Here is an 18,288-nt window from a genome sequence, read left to right on the forward strand (position 1 = left end):
GGTTGGACATGTTTTACGGCAACGCAAGGCAGGGTAGCGTATACTGGTGACCGATATTTACACGTAGCCGTGTCAGATGGCCGTAAAATCTTATGTTTGCCGACTGCCCGCGAATAGGTTATTTATCACACTTCGATGGAAACGAACGATTACAACGCTTTTAGTGTTTGTTAGTTCGACAACCGCAGCAGCTAAGTGGGCAACGCTGTGCTGGGGTGGAAAAACCTGTGTTATTTTAAACATAAAGCAGATGTGTGAGATTTCCTTGAACTGACCGATAAATGTAAATGTCCAAAAATATTTGAAGACATTAATAAGTTTTAGAAATAACTGTGTGAATTAACTTTGACAATGCAAATTTTATCCTGTCTTTTATTCGTGTTTGAGCCCCCTTTCTTTGTCGCGCCCGCCCAGCCAATCGATTATGAGGTCATCGATTAGGTATGTTATTAATGAAACGGGCGTTTATGAATAAATCATATACGTGATATATAACACCCGCAACATCAAACGATGCGGAAATGTTTTTCGAGAAATATTGCTATGATTTATTTCCATAAAACTCTTCACTTTATGAGGGTTAACGATTTAATTACGTTGAACTACCGCCATGTGCATAAAGGGTAAACAGCTTTTGACGTGGCAAGTCTGCTTCAAAGGTTAATTTAAGCCGGGTGTTTTTATCAATTAATGGATCAAAGATTATCTTCATTTTCTTTTGGAATCCGTTGCTTCTAATTGTGAAGGAATTTTTGAAGAAAACGCGAAGACGTTTTTTTGAAAAAAGTAACAACTGAATATGGTAATATCTTTTGCAAATTTGTAACAATCATTCCCATATTCGCAGACGTATTTACAAACATTTATAAGCAGAAGAAATCTAAATTTAAAAGGCAAATCTAAATGCGGCCTCCTTCAAAATAATTGAACATTTTTGAAATGTGGCCGACATTCCCTTTTCTTTCCGATTGGAACAAGATTAATTGCCAGTAAGACATATTAGTGGTGACTGTCTAAACACCTCTTCCTAGATACATGGAAACAATAAATAACAATTGCTTTCCGCGACGCCCCTTTTACGCGTTTCTATTAATTTATTTCGCGAAAAGGTCACCAAATTTATAGCTCTATTTTTAGGTTTTACTTGGCATGATGTACGGTTATCATCTCGTTTTCGTTTGAGCAGAATTTAACGTCGGTATGGTCGTCAATGGTTGTTCTTTGTGCAAAGCTTACCCAAGCTTTAATCGATGTTTGTCTACTGTTTCTACCTTTCTTTGTTGTGTCATCGTGTCGAGCTCTTTGTAGTTTGAAATTTATGGAAAATACAGAATGTTGCTTCATCGGCCGCGACACGTATTGTACATTAACAGCGCGATCCTGTCGCTATAATCGTTGGCTAAGCAATCTTATTTCAAACATTTTGCGGGTTTCTGCTGTTCATCAGTCCGCGTGACACTAAAAACTGTCGATGCTTTCACTTCGCTAAAGAATAATATGTTTGTTTATTAAAAGAACTTAAAATAAAGATATAAAGTAGGTTGAGTTAAGAGCGTTTGGTTATTCATTCATACAAATCATTGCAGCATTTCCTAAGGCAATAAACAACAACAAAATTGTTGGTTGTGATTAGATAAACAAACCACGTTACGGATTTTATATAACATATTAATGAAGTAGGTTGCAAACTACAAGTAAAGCACACCAAACCACTTTTGCAAAATTTCCTATAAGTTACACGTAATTTTCAACAATAACGTACAGATAGAGCTGCAGCATTGATCGGCCAAAGTTTTACGACTTAACGACGATTTGTGCTCGTCAGAGAACAAGACCAATAAGCTTTAATAACAGTATTTGCATTATCTTCCACTCGGATAAATGACATCAGAAGAAAAGAGAATAGTTGAAACTAAACATATAAATTAAGCTTGATGACCAACGCGTTGACGCGGTATATAACGATCCGTGGCAACCTCATGTGACGGTCGTTAAGCTTCGACGATCTAGTCCTTATATTTATGATTGTTTATTCGAAAATGTGTCGTCCACTTGATTTGTAAGGCCATAAACAACAGCAGGCGACGGTCTTGCGAAAGTTATCGAGCTAAACGACCACGTTCTCGCTTCATATTGCAAGTGAAAGCAACATCTTGGCAATAGAATCTATATGACTAGAACTTAGGTCCACCAACTTTGTTCCCATAACAAGGCAAAATGTTTGTATATAGCCTGGGTGACGGCCTTACGTTTATTAGCCTTGTAAGCGTGTTGCGGTGCTTGTTTTTGCTGCTTTTTAGATACCTGTCATATCCTGTACGACATATTGCGCGTGGTGTGCGTCGCTAGCACGTATTCCTGGTCAATGCCGTTTCCTATTAATGTCATTGGCACGTGTGAGTGTACGATGCAGGTACAAATTTACAAGATTTCAAATGATTATAGGTAGTGACATTGGACCACGTAGAACACAACGACCTTTTCTGTCAGTTTTTATTTGCTATGAGCTGAATCAATTTGAAAAAGGATTTTAGAGACATAAATTCGCGACTTTCACGACGTCTCACAACTATGACTAAAGTTACGACTTTCGATAAATTTTCACTGCAAAATAGCGTTAATCATAATCATTTATGACCACGTGACAGGAGCCAGGCGCCGCAGAAGGAGAAAAATTTATCCCTTGTCAAGAGTGATCAAACGGTTAGAACTGTTGTTTGAAACGAAAAATTTATGCTAGAATGTGGAATTGCGCATGCTTACAGAAGCCTCTAGAACTGATTATTGTTTTCCTGCGTTATTTCTCCTGCCAACCTGAGCAAATATGTTTTCCGCCGGAAATATTTTACAAAACGCATTAACCAGTTCAAGAATGGTTTTACTGTATTATTTCTGCTATTTACGTTGTTTTCCTCAATTAACCATACTTAATTCACCCAAAGTTTTGCGGGCGCAATGTAAGTTATCAGAATAAGGTGACATTGTTTGAAATAGATAATGTATTACATCGTCCCTACCGACTTAACATTACGTATACAGAAACGTTCGTGTTAGGATACCGGCTTGTAACATGTTTTGGCTGATAATAATAGCTTGTCGCAAAATGTTGGACCGAAGGATATTGAACTCTGACGCAGTATTCGATAAACCGATTCTTGTCTTTCTCATGCGCTGTCAAAATGTGATCCGGATTCGTTGAGCCTTTTGCAGCTACATGGCTACTTTTTACTGGAGTATGTGGCAATTTCAATATGTAGTATTCGTCAGGTCATGAATAGAGACAAACTTGCTTTTATGGTTGTTTTTGACATGCTTTGGTAAGAAAAAAACCGCGCTGATTGCGCCATATGGCCTGTATTTCCTATATAGGAAGCAATGCTGATGAGTTGATAATTTTTCACTCGCGTAGTGTAGGCACGTACACCATTGGCGCTCATATTTATTAATGACTTTTTATGATGAAAACATATGTGAGTACGGGAATATCTGCGGGGATGACACGGGTTCGGTGAACTTTGTCGATTGCTCTTATCGAATTTCTCCAAGTGAGAATTGCTTCCGGTCACGTGATAGGAGAGCCGGCACGGTTGTTGACAAGTAAATTTATCAAGGTTAAACGGTCATGCAAGTTCAACCTACCGCGCAAAGTGCCAACGCTTCGCAGTTGCAATTGTGAAAACAATCTTTGCTTGCTTTGCGATGTCAAGTCTAGGTTATTCGTGTAGGGTATCCATGCACAGCTCATGGCAGCAATTCTCTGTTCAATACCAACAAGTAACGGAAGCTTTTAATTGAAAAGCGTCTTCGAGGTGGAAAAGATCGCCGGCCGAAAATTCGCAGAGGTGTCTTTGCCGTACACAAAAATAAAGATTTTATAACGACGTTTGTGGGTAAGTTTCAATATACTCAATCGCCGGTATAGGGTATTTACAGTCTTTACATTTCAACAAAAAGAATTGTCTTTACGACACTTGCGCGAGAAATGATGTACGTTACCTGTTGATTCCGAACTGAGACATATAATTGTAAAAATATTTGTACAATTAACGTAGGAGTAAACTTTCATTTACAATTAATTAACACATTCAAGAAATAATGATAGGTCAGCTGGTTGGTTATGAAATGTACAGTTATCTACATATTTTCCTCTTTGTGCAAAAAATCCAATTACATATAAAATGATATATGATTAAACCGTACACCACAAAACCAAACACAACAAGAACAGAAAACGGAAAGTCCGTTTTTAGCCTCTCAACTGACATTTCTTGAATAACCCTCCTTTGCACGAGATGGGTATAAAGTCCGTGGCAACTTGCGTCAAGCCGTTGCAAATAACACAGGTTGTGAACTTGCTTTAAACTTTTTGTTTACAAATCGACTCACTCAGTTCTGAATTCCTCAACGAATATTCATGAGTTCGCGCGTGACGAAACCGTGCTTTGTGTTACGTCATAATGCAGTGGGGCGCCGGGTCCCAAGCCGCGAATGAGGTTCATAAGGTCGACCTTGACAAAAATTCACGCTGTGACGATGACACCAAAAGGTTTTACGCAACGCTTTACGCATTCGGTCAATCTACCGCTCAATTGGGCCAATTCCAGAGTTGTAGTACAAGCAGTACTGTGACTTGATTGACCACTCTCTGTCAAATTTGTCACTTGTAGCTTGTCAGTCATTTTGTTTGAAGCTCAACGGCAATTTCCTGAGAACAACGCATGTAGTTTGAAAGTGGTCAAACTCGAATGCATGTATAAATGTTCGTTGCGTACGCAGAAGATCATTCACTTAAAAAAAACAAGGCCCAAAAAGACTAAACTGCCAAAAGTAACGTGAAAAGTGCTTAATTACTTTTCTAAACTAGCGCTGTGCTGAGCAAAATCGCTTATGTGAGTTTAGCCCGGAAAATTAAATTATTTTAATTGTTAGCTAACAATCGATTTTCACCTCACGATATTTTGGCCAGTTTAACAACTCGTTGGTGCCTGGCTAATCTAATTATACTGATTACCCCAGCCAGGAAAAAAGCTGTTTAAGAAGCATAAACAATTGCTGGTCTTTTAACTGGCGGCTAATACGGGCTAAATTATTTCTTTTATTGCTCTGTAGATAGATTTTAGACGAAATTTGTAAGTAGCGCCATTACAGCTTTTCATTTCTTGCTTCAATCTTATGACGTAACACAGGTATCCCTTGGCAAGCGGTTTTGGATTAGATTAAGCAATTTGTAAATTTTCCTCGAGAAAACCGCGAAGAAATTAGCAGCGCCGTGCTGCGAACGGGTAAACTTGTTAAAATAGTTATCTTACCACATCAAAGCTTTTCGGTGTCTCTTTTAAATAGACACGGGCAAACGATACCAAAATCGGTCGGACACTTAAGCTTTGCAGTTAAAGTTTTGGTTTCTTCATTGGATTTCGCAGATTTTGGCTATTACCTTACACGCGCTCGAAATGTCAAGAAGTATGAGTAACTGCCAATGTATATGACTGTGTTATTCTTTAATTTTTAAAACCGACTAAGATGTCACTGGCACGTAACGGTTGGGTTATTTTTCTGGGAACCGTCCGATTATCGGGTTCGCTGCTGGAAAACGCTTACGGAACTCGGTATCAAAAGTCTTAACACGTCGAGACAAAACTGCTTGTAAATCGTTTATCCTCGGAATGTTAAGTCTTAGTGGATAAAAGCCTTTGTTTGTTAAAAGGCGGCGACGCGATTTCGGGGCGAATGGCGCCAGGACTTACTCATGACCGTAACATGACCTGGGTTTCGAAGGGCATCTGCAACCGGAAACGCTTACCCGCAGGCCCCAAATAAATTCCTCGCGCCGTGAGAGCCTTGGGTGTAAATGTGGGTGACAATCAAGCACTGTCACCCAATTGTTTTGACCTAAATACATTTTTCAAACTAAATCTAAGATTTCTGGCCTATGCATTAACATTAATCCCTGCTAAAGTGTTTAAAAATTAGGAAAAAGAAAGTAATATTTTGATACACAGCCATTGCTGGTTAGTCTGCTATTTCATAAGTTTTCTTCAAAACATTTTGGTTAACCAAAAATACTTTGGAAACAAAAGCACATTTTTTTCACAGAAAAGTATTTTTTCTTTTTCTATTTTTCATTCTCCAAAGACGCATGATTACGTATTTATTTACGTCACTCTGCAATTTTGGGCCTTTGTTCACCTTATCGATTTTGGAAATATTACTATACACAAAAAAAATAAAAAGGTTGTATGTTAAGGTGTTTTTCCTGTATTGGGCTAATCAAGTGTCACCATCTTACTAATATGTAATACTTCCATACATTTAGGACATTCAGGAATATTTTTAGAAAACGTTTTAAGTAAAACATTAGACTTAGTTTACTCATAGCTTGTTCTATCAAAGATTTTATTTCAAATTGATTAAACTCCTTTGTCGCTGTACAAAACTTCGCAAATAATGATGTGAGAGCGAAAACAGCGAAAAATAATTACCGCTGTTTATTTTTCTCTTGTTTCTCTTCCTGTGTATACAGTCTGTCGGGAGAAGGCGTCTCCTAACACATTCTTATCAAATCTTCATTGTGGAAAGTGTCGCTCTTGTTTCGTCCGTTTTGTCTTTTTGAGTGCTCGGTTTGTTTAAGTTCGTCTCTGTGATAACCACGCCGACAGGTAGGCGGCCCAAGGTGTGAAAATCTATCGCCAAACTCTCCTGTCTTTGTTTCGGTTGGAGTAACTTACAAAGGGCCATAAATCAACACCTTTCCCTGAGTTTATGAAAACCCTACGGCGATCGTGGAATCAGAAATAAACGCTCAAGCAATTTGTAATTTCTGTAACGCTCTACCGAAGAGGAATGCTTATAGGATACGTTATTGTGTCAGACGGGTGTCATAAACACCTGTTTGCGCGAAGATTTCCGCAATGATATGGTCGTGAATAAATTAGGAATTCACCTTTCACACCAATGTTACAATAAAATTAAATTGACATTTACTGGAGCAAGGATGACTTGATATATGTCTTAATGCTTGTGAAACTCCGAACCTCCTACATAAACTCACATCCCTTCATGTGATAAACGATTCTTAGTTTCTTTGATGCTGTGAATTTAGCTTGTCAAAACTACATGCCAGTTTGAATGAACTGTTGTGATAGGCAACAATGGGTTAAAACAATTTACAAGTCAACTGACACCTCAGACATCTCTTCGGACAATGCCCACTGTAAAGTCGGACAAATATCCAATGTCGCCAACGAATATCACGATAAGAGATGGACAAAAAACTTCAAAGGAAAATTTCTATTATGTTCACATCAAAACGATCGTAAAAGGCGTGATTTATAAATCATGTGTAAATCCACGTCTTTTAAGATTACATAGGTTAAATGCCTTTTACAATTTTAATGTTTCGATTCAAAGTTGCTTAAGCGTTTTTAGCCATCTTGGAGTAAACTCTGCCTGTCTAAATGCTTTCTAAATTGATTTTCTGGAAAAACCACTGCTTTTTTAACAGCTTGGCTTCTTACTTGTAACAGTTTACTTTACTGATCCAATGATAATAAATAACCGATCGTTTATGAATTGGTCATATAATGAAATACAGACTCTTGCACTGCCATACCGCGTATAGGGAGAACGAAACACTGAGATTTACACATGTTTTGGCTACAAAGGAATAATTTAGTGAAATGAGGCTACAATGGTTTGCTTAAGTCAATAAAAACATTCTAATTTTCATTTTTTTATCGGATATTTGGCATAAAAGTGTACTGAAACCACGTTTCATAATTCAAATTTGTAGCTGTCGAGACAAAGGTTTCATCCAGGCCTTGTTTCTCTACCTCCACCTAACGTTTATGGTTTATTTCAAATTTATTTTTTTGCGATAAACATGAGTGATACAAGTTTATGAAACAAAGTTGCCTTTTTTCAAACTTTACACAAAAACATGGAAACGGTTACAAACAAAGCCTAATATCCTATTCAGACACTGTATTTAACGAGGCGGAGATAAGCTGAAAGGCCTCAACTACCAGCCTATTTTATCCTACTTCCGTAAAATGGGATTTTGGCTGCCGCGATGCTTTTTGTTATCTCTAATACCTATTATGACAACACAATATCTTCGTGACGTTTGTTGTGAACTTGGCCAAATATCAACCACGCGTGAAATGAGCTCTAATCGTCTGTGGCGCCAAAAATCCTTCAGGTTAGATTCGATTTTGGTGATAACAAGCTTCTATTCTAAAGGTCATTTAATCGCGGATTAATCTCCCCGATATTTACAGTGTCTGAGGCGTTCATTTTTGGCCCTTTAATCCGATCTTACAACATTTTACTGCATGGTACCTCGTTCCAGCGAGTGAGGATGTACAATAATGCAAACAGGACTATTTTCTGGTTTTAATTTCTCCGGTGAAAATGCAGAAAAGTCTCAGTCCACGTACCAACAGCATCTTATAAAAACACGAAAGTACGTGTACGTGTGTCTCTTGTACATAGCATGTTTTAATTATACCTTTCTGAAGTTTACCAAATAAACCTGACGAACAAGAGAAGTGAGTCATTAGGCGATTTCACGCATTACTTAAAGCAAATTTTTTTTGAAAGGAATTTCCAAGCCCTAATTACTTCAATTTGCACAGCGCTGCTATTTGAGGCACTTCGCATGAAAAGTGCAGTAATAAATTTACGTGTAAAATCACTGTCAAAAAATTTTTACTTTGAATGGCGAAAAACGATTGAAACAGCATTGTAAATTAATTTTTAAGTATACTTTGGGTAAACACGCACGATATTAACTGTTTTATTGATATTTCAAGCAGAAGTTGTAAGATTTTTGTGAGATTATCAGCTGTATATTTATCTTTGTTTAAGTATCTTTTTTTACAAATGGCTTCACATTTCTTATTTCCCTGTTTCTATGTTTTAGCGTGTGGTCTAAATGACAGCAAATAAACCCGACACTTGTGTCAAGGACAAGAAATCCAGGCACCTTAAATAGGTCGTAATAAAGTTTGTATTAAAAATATAAAATCTTTACGGCTTCCTACGGTTTGTAGAATATTGTGCAAGCCTATACAGCTGGTCTTGCCGCAAACAACATCATTGCAACGTTTGAAAAATGTTTCTCTTTTGTAACCTTAAAGTTTAAAACTGAAATTTGGGTCATCCTTATTTGCCTTCGACATGTTTTATCGTGTTTATGACGCTTCTGAAATTGAGACGAGCTTTAGCAAACTACGCCCAAAATGTCGTAAAACTTACGAACTGTTTAAAATTCTCGCTGTAATTATCTTGCTGATGGGGTAAATATTGCGATTGTCGGCTTAATGCGTTTTGTGGCCTTTGGTGTAAACGGCCATAGCCATAAATCTCGCGTTTCCATTGTAGTGGAATATAATATAATATAAAGACCCAGTGAAGTGTTATCGTTCTTTTACGATGGAGCGATGGAGACCAATGGCCAGTTACGAGCTCGTTAACGCCAGCTTTTACGACAGAGGCGTTTGATAGCATGCGTTTATTTACCAAGTCTTAAATTCATCTAAGACCAAATTTGTTCCGGACAAGAGAACAACAATGTTAAACGTTTCCATCGTTGTCGTGATCATTTGGGATAGATAGTATATACTCTGAACGGTTTATTGGTTGTAAAATGACTTTTACAAAGCGTGCGCATGGGAAAAGAACTCATGTACTTAAAGGTATATATTTTGACCAAATTGTTTAAAAACATCTTTAAAAGAACTAAATAACGGGTCATAAGCCGGTCAGTGAAAGTCATAGCACGTAACACAGCACAATTTTATCAGATCAAACGCTGTTTGATATAATTAAGCATGATTATCTGCTGTGTTTTTTTTGCTAATTAGTTTTAAACGTTAGTTCTGACGTCATCATTAGCCAAGTGTATCTGGTCGAAAATTTTTATGAAATTGTTTTTCTGCTTTTTGCAGCTTTTATGTAAAACTGCCTGAGAATTTTGTAAAAAACATTTTCTTCTGGAAGAAGCCACTTGAACATTTTGCGGTCTGAGAATTTTCAGACATTTACTTTTATGATATTAAAGCTTGTCGATAAAACTATAAAAAATTTTAATGTAAACACCCTTCTGTGGGAAGACAAATTCTGAAGCGTGTTTCTCGAAATATGCAAAACATATTTGGCACAAACATCTTATAAAGCGCCAATCACCCCAACACGCAAAAGTACTTATGCAACATTCCAAAGCTTTCTGGACACATTAAGCAGTGTTCTGAAAGAGCGGCATGAAATTGAGCATTTTCACTGAAATCTTTCTGAGTTATTTGCAAAACAGACGTGCGTATTTTGACAGCATTTCTTGTTGTCTGCCAAGTTCAATATAAAGAAAACTGCATTAATAATTGAAAAATCCCAAGGGGAAAAACTCTCGTGAGTGAGTTAGGACCGATTAGCACTGTAAGCCAAATACGTGTTGCTGTCATAGATTTTTGACAGCAGCTCTAATGGTTCCCAAATCTCACCATTCATTTATGGCGTTTGGTTATAAAACGCTAATGAAGGATGTTTGCAACTCACATTTATTGACGAAGTTTCACGTGCAATAGGGTATGAGACTGTGTGAAGACGTAGGGAACTGAGGTTGTCGGCAGATTTGTTGAATCTGTTTCCAAACATGTAATCTTCAGGCACTAAAGACTTGTGCTTTTAACCCACGCTGGAATATATTTAGCATATACCTTATATATGTAGTTGGAGCTTGACTCATAATTAACTATTTCGTCACTTACTTAATGTAGTTGGCACGTCGTTTTTAAAAAATGTGTAGTTCCGGTTCCAAAATGACAATTTTTGAACATTTTTTGTCTTCGTCCGGGTGAAAAGATATTCCCCGGAGCATACGCACTAATAAGTGAAAAGAATTTAATTGACCCTTTGGCACATATACATTGGATCACATTCAAAAGAAATCATTTCCGAGAACAAGGCTTTGTTTCGAAAATTTGTCAATTTACTGTAGAAAACTACCTTTATCTAAATGTCGTAACGTCGATCGTTTTCCTGAGATTATCTTTAGCTCCATTGTAATAGGTACAGAAAATATACTATTATCATATATGACGTATAAGGTTTTCATATAGCAATTACACTATCATTTTACAAATTTTGATCTGTCCGAAATCCGAAAATAAAGCAACGGTTATATCCACTGTTGAAAACGATTTTAGTATACAAAACAAAATGTTTCCTACAATTGTTTTGCATCGATCTTCTTTCTTACAACTTATTCGCTGTATGGCACAAAGACGTCGGAAGATTTTTTCCTATAAGATTATAGGGTTAAGCACTTTTTTAGGATATAGTGGCCAGAATGTGTTGTTTAGGCCGTATTTGGCACTTTTAAGAGCATGTCTCACAGATAGCATGAGTGTTTTGACCATCTCGGAGGAGCTGCTGTGACTTCGGGTTGAAACCAGTTCATATACGATATATACATATTACTGTATATATTAATCAAAAACTACATGTATATTGACACTAGACGTCATTGTTAATCCTGCTTGTCGCACCGCAAACCCCCAAAATTTTGAGAAGAGCTTTTGTTGTCGCAATTTCTAAGTCTCAGAAGCCGCTAGAGGACCCAAAGAGCTATCGTGCTCCATCTTTTTTGTGAGTTGTCTTGCGACTTGTTAGTGTTGTGTGGAGGAGCAAAAAGTACATCTAATTATATGCAACCGTTCTACTTCTATCACATACTCTCCTTCGCGGAATACATGGTGTGCTGCTTTTGGATAACAGCACGATGCAGTGGCTGCTTGACCCGACATCTTGCTGTGCCCCCAAATCTAGCACAGTAACCTGCAGTTAACAGGTTCCGATTCATGATCTATGATTGAACAAAAATTTAGAAAATATAATGGTTTCACGATATGGCTATGCAGTAGTAGCTTTAGGTTGGGGCGACCGAGGAGAAGTTATTTCTGTACACGCGCTCTAAAAAACAAACATTGCATACGGACATTATTTTTAACTAGTCGCACTGGTTCATGCTAATTAGCTGTATGAGCTGTAATCAGAATAGGAGAAAGTTGTGTAAATCGAACTTCTGTGTGAATCGGTCCCCTTTTGCTTTGAGATTACTTTCATATAGCTTGATGCTCAAACGCTCACGTGACTTTAGACAATACGACAATACCAATAGGAAGAAAAAGTTGTTTTCTCTGCTGGACAAGATAAAATCGTATTTGAAGCAAGTTTACCCTTGTTAAGTTCCCCATTGCCCATCGAGCTAGTGGAATACTATTAAACTGAATATGGTAATGTCAAGGACCATGCCAATCATGCTGTCGAAGTTTCCGTAGTGTAGTGGTTATCACGTTCGCCTAACACGCGAAAGGTCCCCGGTTCGAGCCCGGGCGGAAACAAGCTATTTCGGTTTTATTTGTTGTGGAACTATTTAGACTTTCTCGGTGCGCGTTTGACCGCATATTTCTGGTTTATTTTTTTACAACAAGCCCGGCCGATTTTGATTTGCGGTATACTCAGAAGTGACATTCTTCGTTCCCTCCCCTCTTTTTGTATACGCGCTCTAAAAAAACAAACATTGCATCTCAGGCAGTTTGTTTTTTTGAACGAAAAGCAAAGTTTGATGCGTTTTAAAGTACCATGTAAATTCAAAATTTCACGGGAGTGCAAGCCCTCGGATCCACCTAGGATAGAATGCTACGTCTCCGGAAATTTTGGGGTCCCATAACTTAAGTGGCGCCATACCTCGCATCAACCCTTCCCCCTAAATCTATAAGGCCACCACAGCAGCTATGTCATAGGCCTACATATTGTTATCACCCGAGTGTACCGATTAGGTGTTAGTTAATAAAATACGTAAGCAGCCTGACATGTTCTTATACCAACAGTGTTGAAGTATGAAGTCAGCTGTCAACACGAGAACGAAAGAGCAAGACCAGCCCTCTCACATAGGACCATCCTCAGCCGCCATTATAATAAGCCCACCTTGGATTCCTGCATTCACGTAAGACGTCGCTTTGCATTCGGTAGGTAGTTATTACGTACGTTGATTGACGAGTTTGGAAACCTCAACTACGTCTATGATGACATAGCACAGTTTATGTAAAAAACTTAAATTGGTGTGAGGCTACTCGGCAAAAAGCTTTCCAGCAAAAACTTCATGCAAAAATATGGCCACAGCTCGGATTTTGCTTATGCACATTTCTATCTTGGTGAGACAAATCCATCTAATATATTGATGAATGTTTCAGTTTTTCATAATTGCGCTTTTTAAGTCATTTTTATAAGTTAAAAGAATTAAGCTAAAGATCTACTTAAATACTCTTTTCTGCTCTCTTGCGGTTTTCATAGATAATCGTTTCTAAAACGTGATCCCTAATAAAACCGGTTATCACAAAAGACTGTACCCATTTATCACGTTTTGTTAAAAATCAAAGTATGTCCATGAAATATAAGAAAACTTCTGTTCAAGATCTGTTTCTCACAAAAAGGTATTCGTAAGAAAAAGAATGACAAAAATATTTTCAACAAAATGTTCATTTGAAGGCAGTTAAGAAAAGTCGGTACGGTCGCAAGTTTTTCTGCAAAGCATTCTTACCAGTAAACAATAATCTGCAAACAACAACAGCTTAATTACTCTACAGTCTACACTATCTTTTATATAAACCTTACAATAGTATGATAACTACAAGCAACGTGTGTAGCCTAAATGCCAAGTGACCACAATCTGTCTCTCATTGGACTGCATTTAGGCACCAAACCCTGCTTGAAAAACGAGCAACATTTTCAATGCTAAACCGCGTTAGAGCTGCACTTGTCGTTTGTACAGAAGTGGGAAACTGTCGAAGTCGGAAAAATATGTTTTACTTCATACAGCATATCATTTGCTGTTATACTGGCATTCATACATGGAAGCACATTACGCTTTCGATGGACAATGGGCCCTTTTTTACTCCATTTTCTATATTTTTTTTCTATGGGAAGCAAAGCTAAAGCAAACTTGTGTTTTATAAAAGATAATTTTATTGACCAAGTATTGAGAAACATAGATAAACTCACGTACAATTGTTTCCATGCAATAGTGAAATACTGAACAATACATACGTCAAAGCCCCCAAATAATAGAGCCCACCAAGTAGAACGTTAGAATTGAAAAATACATAGAACACAAACATAGTTTAACCCACAAGTCTAAATATGTTTTACGGATGATAAGCACAACACATACAACCGCACATAGGAAATTTGACTGGCTATGACTCCTGTTTGGTTTTGAGGTACTTTTTGTTGATTCGCGTACTCAGAGCGAACACTTTTTTGATGGAAACCCCCGATTTGGGAATGAATTTTTTGGCAGTGGTTAAGCCTGTGGTACTTCTCATGATGCATATATCATGCTTAAACAAATCTAAATTGTCGTACACGATGTCGCCAACGATTATACACGTCTACAAGATGACAGAATATAACAAAATCCGCATGCAGTTAGAGAATTAGACGGGAGTAAGCGATCACGTTGCCTCACATCGTCGAGCTATCAAGACCACTGCAACAAAACCACCACCAAAAGAATCAAAATAAAACGCAGTTGAAATAACAGAAGGCACCGTACTGTACCTGCAACGAAATGCTTTTACACACGGGCAGAGAAAAGCAACAATAATGTTTTTCATATTACTAGAAAAGCAGCCCACTTTTTAGTAAATAATATAATGTAGGTAAAATCAGTGACATGGTTCTATATTTTGCACCAAAACTTATGAATTCTTTTCACACAGAAAATATTGGGATGAGAGGTCGACAGCCGAAATGAATGTTTATACAATTTTTATAACTATTTATACAATTTTTTTGTTGAGATTCGATGATTAGTGGATTTCATTGCTGCAAATAAATTCATACATCTGAATACATGTTGATAAAAGATATATACAAAAATACCACTTGTATCCGTGGAAAACAAAATGTAGTGCGTTCAAAATAGCAATAAATGAGTAAAAAGCTACCAGCTGTTATCAAACCTAACTTTTAACAAAAAATTCAGCAGTTAACCGAGAAATATATGGAGAAAGCAAAGTTAGCGAAGCTGCTGGATGGGCAAAGATTACAGTTTTGGCATTTGACGTTACGTCATTTAAATTTCAGTGAAAATAATTTTTTAGGAACATTTGTAGCCGCATGCAGCACAGTTCTAGATTACTTAACAAGTCTATGTACAAATATCAGTGAAGTAAACTAACTTGTTTTTTCTATGGAGGTTTTGTGAAGCACATTAGTACCTATTGCACAACAAAGAAAATATATCTCTTATCTTCAAGGCTTGATGACATCACTACAAAGCAGACGTAACAGTTTGTGATGTCACAGTGACGCAAATAAGAAAATATTCGTCCAACAAAAACCGCGACCCATTGGTGCAGCATGACGTCAATTATTGGTGGTCAACTGAATAGAACTTCGTTCGTCATCGCCCATTACGTCAAAACTATCAGGAGTGAGCGGAATTGACTCGAAATCGTTTGAATCTGCGCAGTGTAGACAGTCATACACCATGCATGCGCGCACTTCCACAACTACACCAACGTTATGACGCTAAACTTTTCTATCAATCCTGGCACAACTTCAGCTCACCTGACTTGGTCCTCCCCAGCTTCTTATTCGGCGATACGGTTGATGCAAACGGCGGTGATGAAGACAACATATTGCTGGGCTGGACATTTCCGTTGTATTCCTCCATCGCCTCCGCAATAAGACTGCGGAGGTTGACGTAAGGTCCAGCGCATCGGTCCCCAAGCGAACCATATGAAGTAATCTCAAGCATGTGGGCAGCGCGGTCAAAATTTCCTTTTAAAAACATATAACTTACTTGATGTGTGGGAGAACAAAATTTGATCGATTAACTTGATAAACTAAAAACGATCTTCTTACAGTTAAAACGACTCAGTGTGCTATTTTTGTAAATTTTTTTTGCAGATAATGCAAATATTTCAGAAAACGCAACTTTCAAACTTAATCTAAACGCTAAGTTCTCCAGCTTTCTACGGATCGGCTCCGATTGTTTTTGCTCATCTTATTGTGCGAGTAACTTAGACCAAGTTACCATCAACATGCCTGCAGTTTTTATTTTCAAATTTGATGTTTTAGTCAAGCTCACGTTAAGCTTAACGACAAGTTATCACAAAGAACTATAAGTCCTATATGCACCTGAACCGGCTTCTATGACACAACAGCCTATAGAGCTTTCCGATTCAACAGGAATGTCGTTGTATCGTGGGGCTGGCGTAGGTACTGGCTGGGACTGCATGCTGTTCGAGAAAAAGCAAGTTGTACATTTGCAATTTATCAATTTTCCCAATACTCTAGTCAAATAGGCATAAGCCTACGAAAGAGTAAAATCTGGTTTATAAGTTACTGTAACTATTTACTAAATTAATACTAACTGAGCAGGACTAGAGATCTCGACAAGCTGAATATCAAGCTCTTCGCCGTAAATGTCATTTGTGTTTCCAGCCGTCTCCCCGTCCACTAGCGGGCGCTGCTGATTCGAGAGAAGTGCACTAGAAAATTGTTTTTGATATTTTTTAAGCTTTGCATTATTGGAATCATCATTATTATTTGAAATAAAAATACTATTTCATTTTCCGCTTGACCAATATTAGTGAAATAGAAATGTACCGAAACAAAGCCTATATCGACCAGGTGTAATGTCAGTGAATAACAAGCTGAATAAACAAAACAAGTTAGTCAGTAAAACTGGCACCTTGAAACCGACGACAGAACGTGAGTGCTGCCGGTGGATACAAGGTGTTTAAAGCAAAATTGTGGTCCCATCCACAAGCGCCTAGATGGCCCTTCGTGGGTCACCATTTCTACCTAAAAAAGATTAAAATTTAGGGATAACTTTAATAAGACTTAAGACTTTAAATTAAGTTTTGCAGAGACAGTTGTGTTGTTTACTGGAAAATGTTAATAAATTTCAATGTTCAAGCTACATAAGTATGAGCACCTGCGATAGCCATTCGTCTGAAGTATGTAATTTATGAGATATATCGTTTGCAGGGCATGATAAATCAATTTCATCTCCGCTAGACGGCAACCTTGAATTTTCGTCATGATTTTTTCCATTACGTAGCATTCTGTTCGCAACGGGAGGAGCGGGGTTTGTCGTGCAGGACGAGGATTTTTTGGGTTTGTCGCCGTACTTCTGATTCCGAGGTGTCGCGCCACCGGGGAACGAAACCCGGGTATTGGACGTTGACTTTCCGCGGGACTTGGGTTGCTCACTACGCACGTTTCGGTCCAGTGGAATGGGTGCGGATTTCGCGCCGTTCTCCAACACGATTGGACGTTTGTCCCTGCAGCGGATGTAGTGAGCACGACATAGATTAGCGGCTGAAATCAACGGGTTGCCAGGCGAGAGGTTGAGAGGAACTGTAGGCCAGGACGCTTGCCTTAGGAAAACAAAGAAAGCGTAAATTAAAACTAACAGCTAATCAATATCACACAATGTTAATACCAACAATCACAATGCCATAGCATAACAATATCGAGAATGACGCCGAAAGCAACAGGCGGGAAAAATAAGACACAGGATTTATGTACTTCTCACCTTTGCAGGGGCCAGCGAACTTGCGGGGTGTATTGCAACTCCACAGGGGTGTCCTCCGCCACCTCTGTGCCGTAGGCGGGTCGAGGCTCTAAGAGATACTCTGTCAGATATCCAGAAGAACTGATGATGAGGATACGGTGGGATCCGCCCAAAGAGGAATTCGATCTTGTTCCTGCAGGATACCATACACATCCGGAAGTTAATCTTATGGGAAATAATTATTTTCTGAGGTTTCGTGCTGCTTTTTGAAAGTAGCCTTCACCTTATGCTTAAATATCGCTTCCTTTCATACTGCAGGAGCCCGGTTTTTGCTTATACAGCAATTCGAACGTTGTCAACCAAGTAGCTTAACGTTAGTCCTTAACGCCGGCCTAACGAATAATGCGTCAGCAAAATAGCAACGGGAAAATGAAATGCTACAGTGCTGCACATTTACATTTCCGATACTCTTAGTTTGACAGTAGTATTTCATCACAAACTGCATGTGTGAAATGCCCAGACAGGCTGTCAAGAGTTGTTCATTATGGGAAAATCAATACCAGAGTTTATTTCACGCCAATGGTGAAATTCCAAAGATAACGCAATACATTTCGCTTGCACAAGTACAGTGCTAAGACCGATAAAGCAAATAGTGTACTGTCTCTCGACCGGAAGTGACGTTTGTTGCATTGAGAGCG

At 38.2% G+C, this 18,288-nt stretch overlaps 1 protein-coding gene and 1 non-coding gene across 3 annotated transcripts in view; one reads left to right on the plus strand and one right to left on the minus strand.

Moving 5' to 3' along the window:
- The first annotated feature begins 12,328 nt into the window (after positions 1-12,328).
- Positions 12,329-12,401, plus strand: Trnav-aac (transfer RNA valine (anticodon AAC)). The gene has a single exon. It is a non-coding gene; the product is annotated as a tRNA-Val (tRNA).
- A 1,601-nt stretch (positions 12,402-14,002) lies between these two features.
- LOC143446203 (BCAS3 microtubule associated cell migration factor-like) overlaps positions 14,003-18,288 on the minus strand; it is a 29,005-nt gene continuing 24,719 nt past the window's right edge. For both annotated transcript variants that reach the window (XM_076945737.1, XM_076945736.1), the window contains 7 exons: positions 17,612-17,783; positions 17,009-17,453; positions 16,763-16,875; positions 16,443-16,559; positions 16,207-16,307; positions 15,634-15,846; positions 14,003-15,527 (listed from right to left, as the gene is read on the minus strand). In XM_076945737.1, the coding sequence (XP_076801852.1) occupies positions 15,430-15,527; positions 15,634-15,846; positions 16,207-16,307; positions 16,443-16,559; positions 16,763-16,875; positions 17,009-17,453; positions 17,612-17,783 (1,259 nt within the window). In that variant the 3' untranslated portion in view covers positions 14,003-15,429. The remainder of the gene's footprint in view (positions 15,528-15,633; positions 15,847-16,206; positions 16,308-16,442; positions 16,560-16,762; positions 16,876-17,008; positions 17,454-17,611; positions 17,784-18,288) is intronic.

Source organism: Clavelina lepadiformis, chromosome 2 (genome assembly GCF_947623445.1).
Source record: "Clavelina lepadiformis chromosome 2, kaClaLepa1.1, whole genome shotgun sequence".
Taxonomy (NCBI): domain Eukaryota; kingdom Metazoa; phylum Chordata; class Ascidiacea; order Aplousobranchia; family Clavelinidae; genus Clavelina; species Clavelina lepadiformis.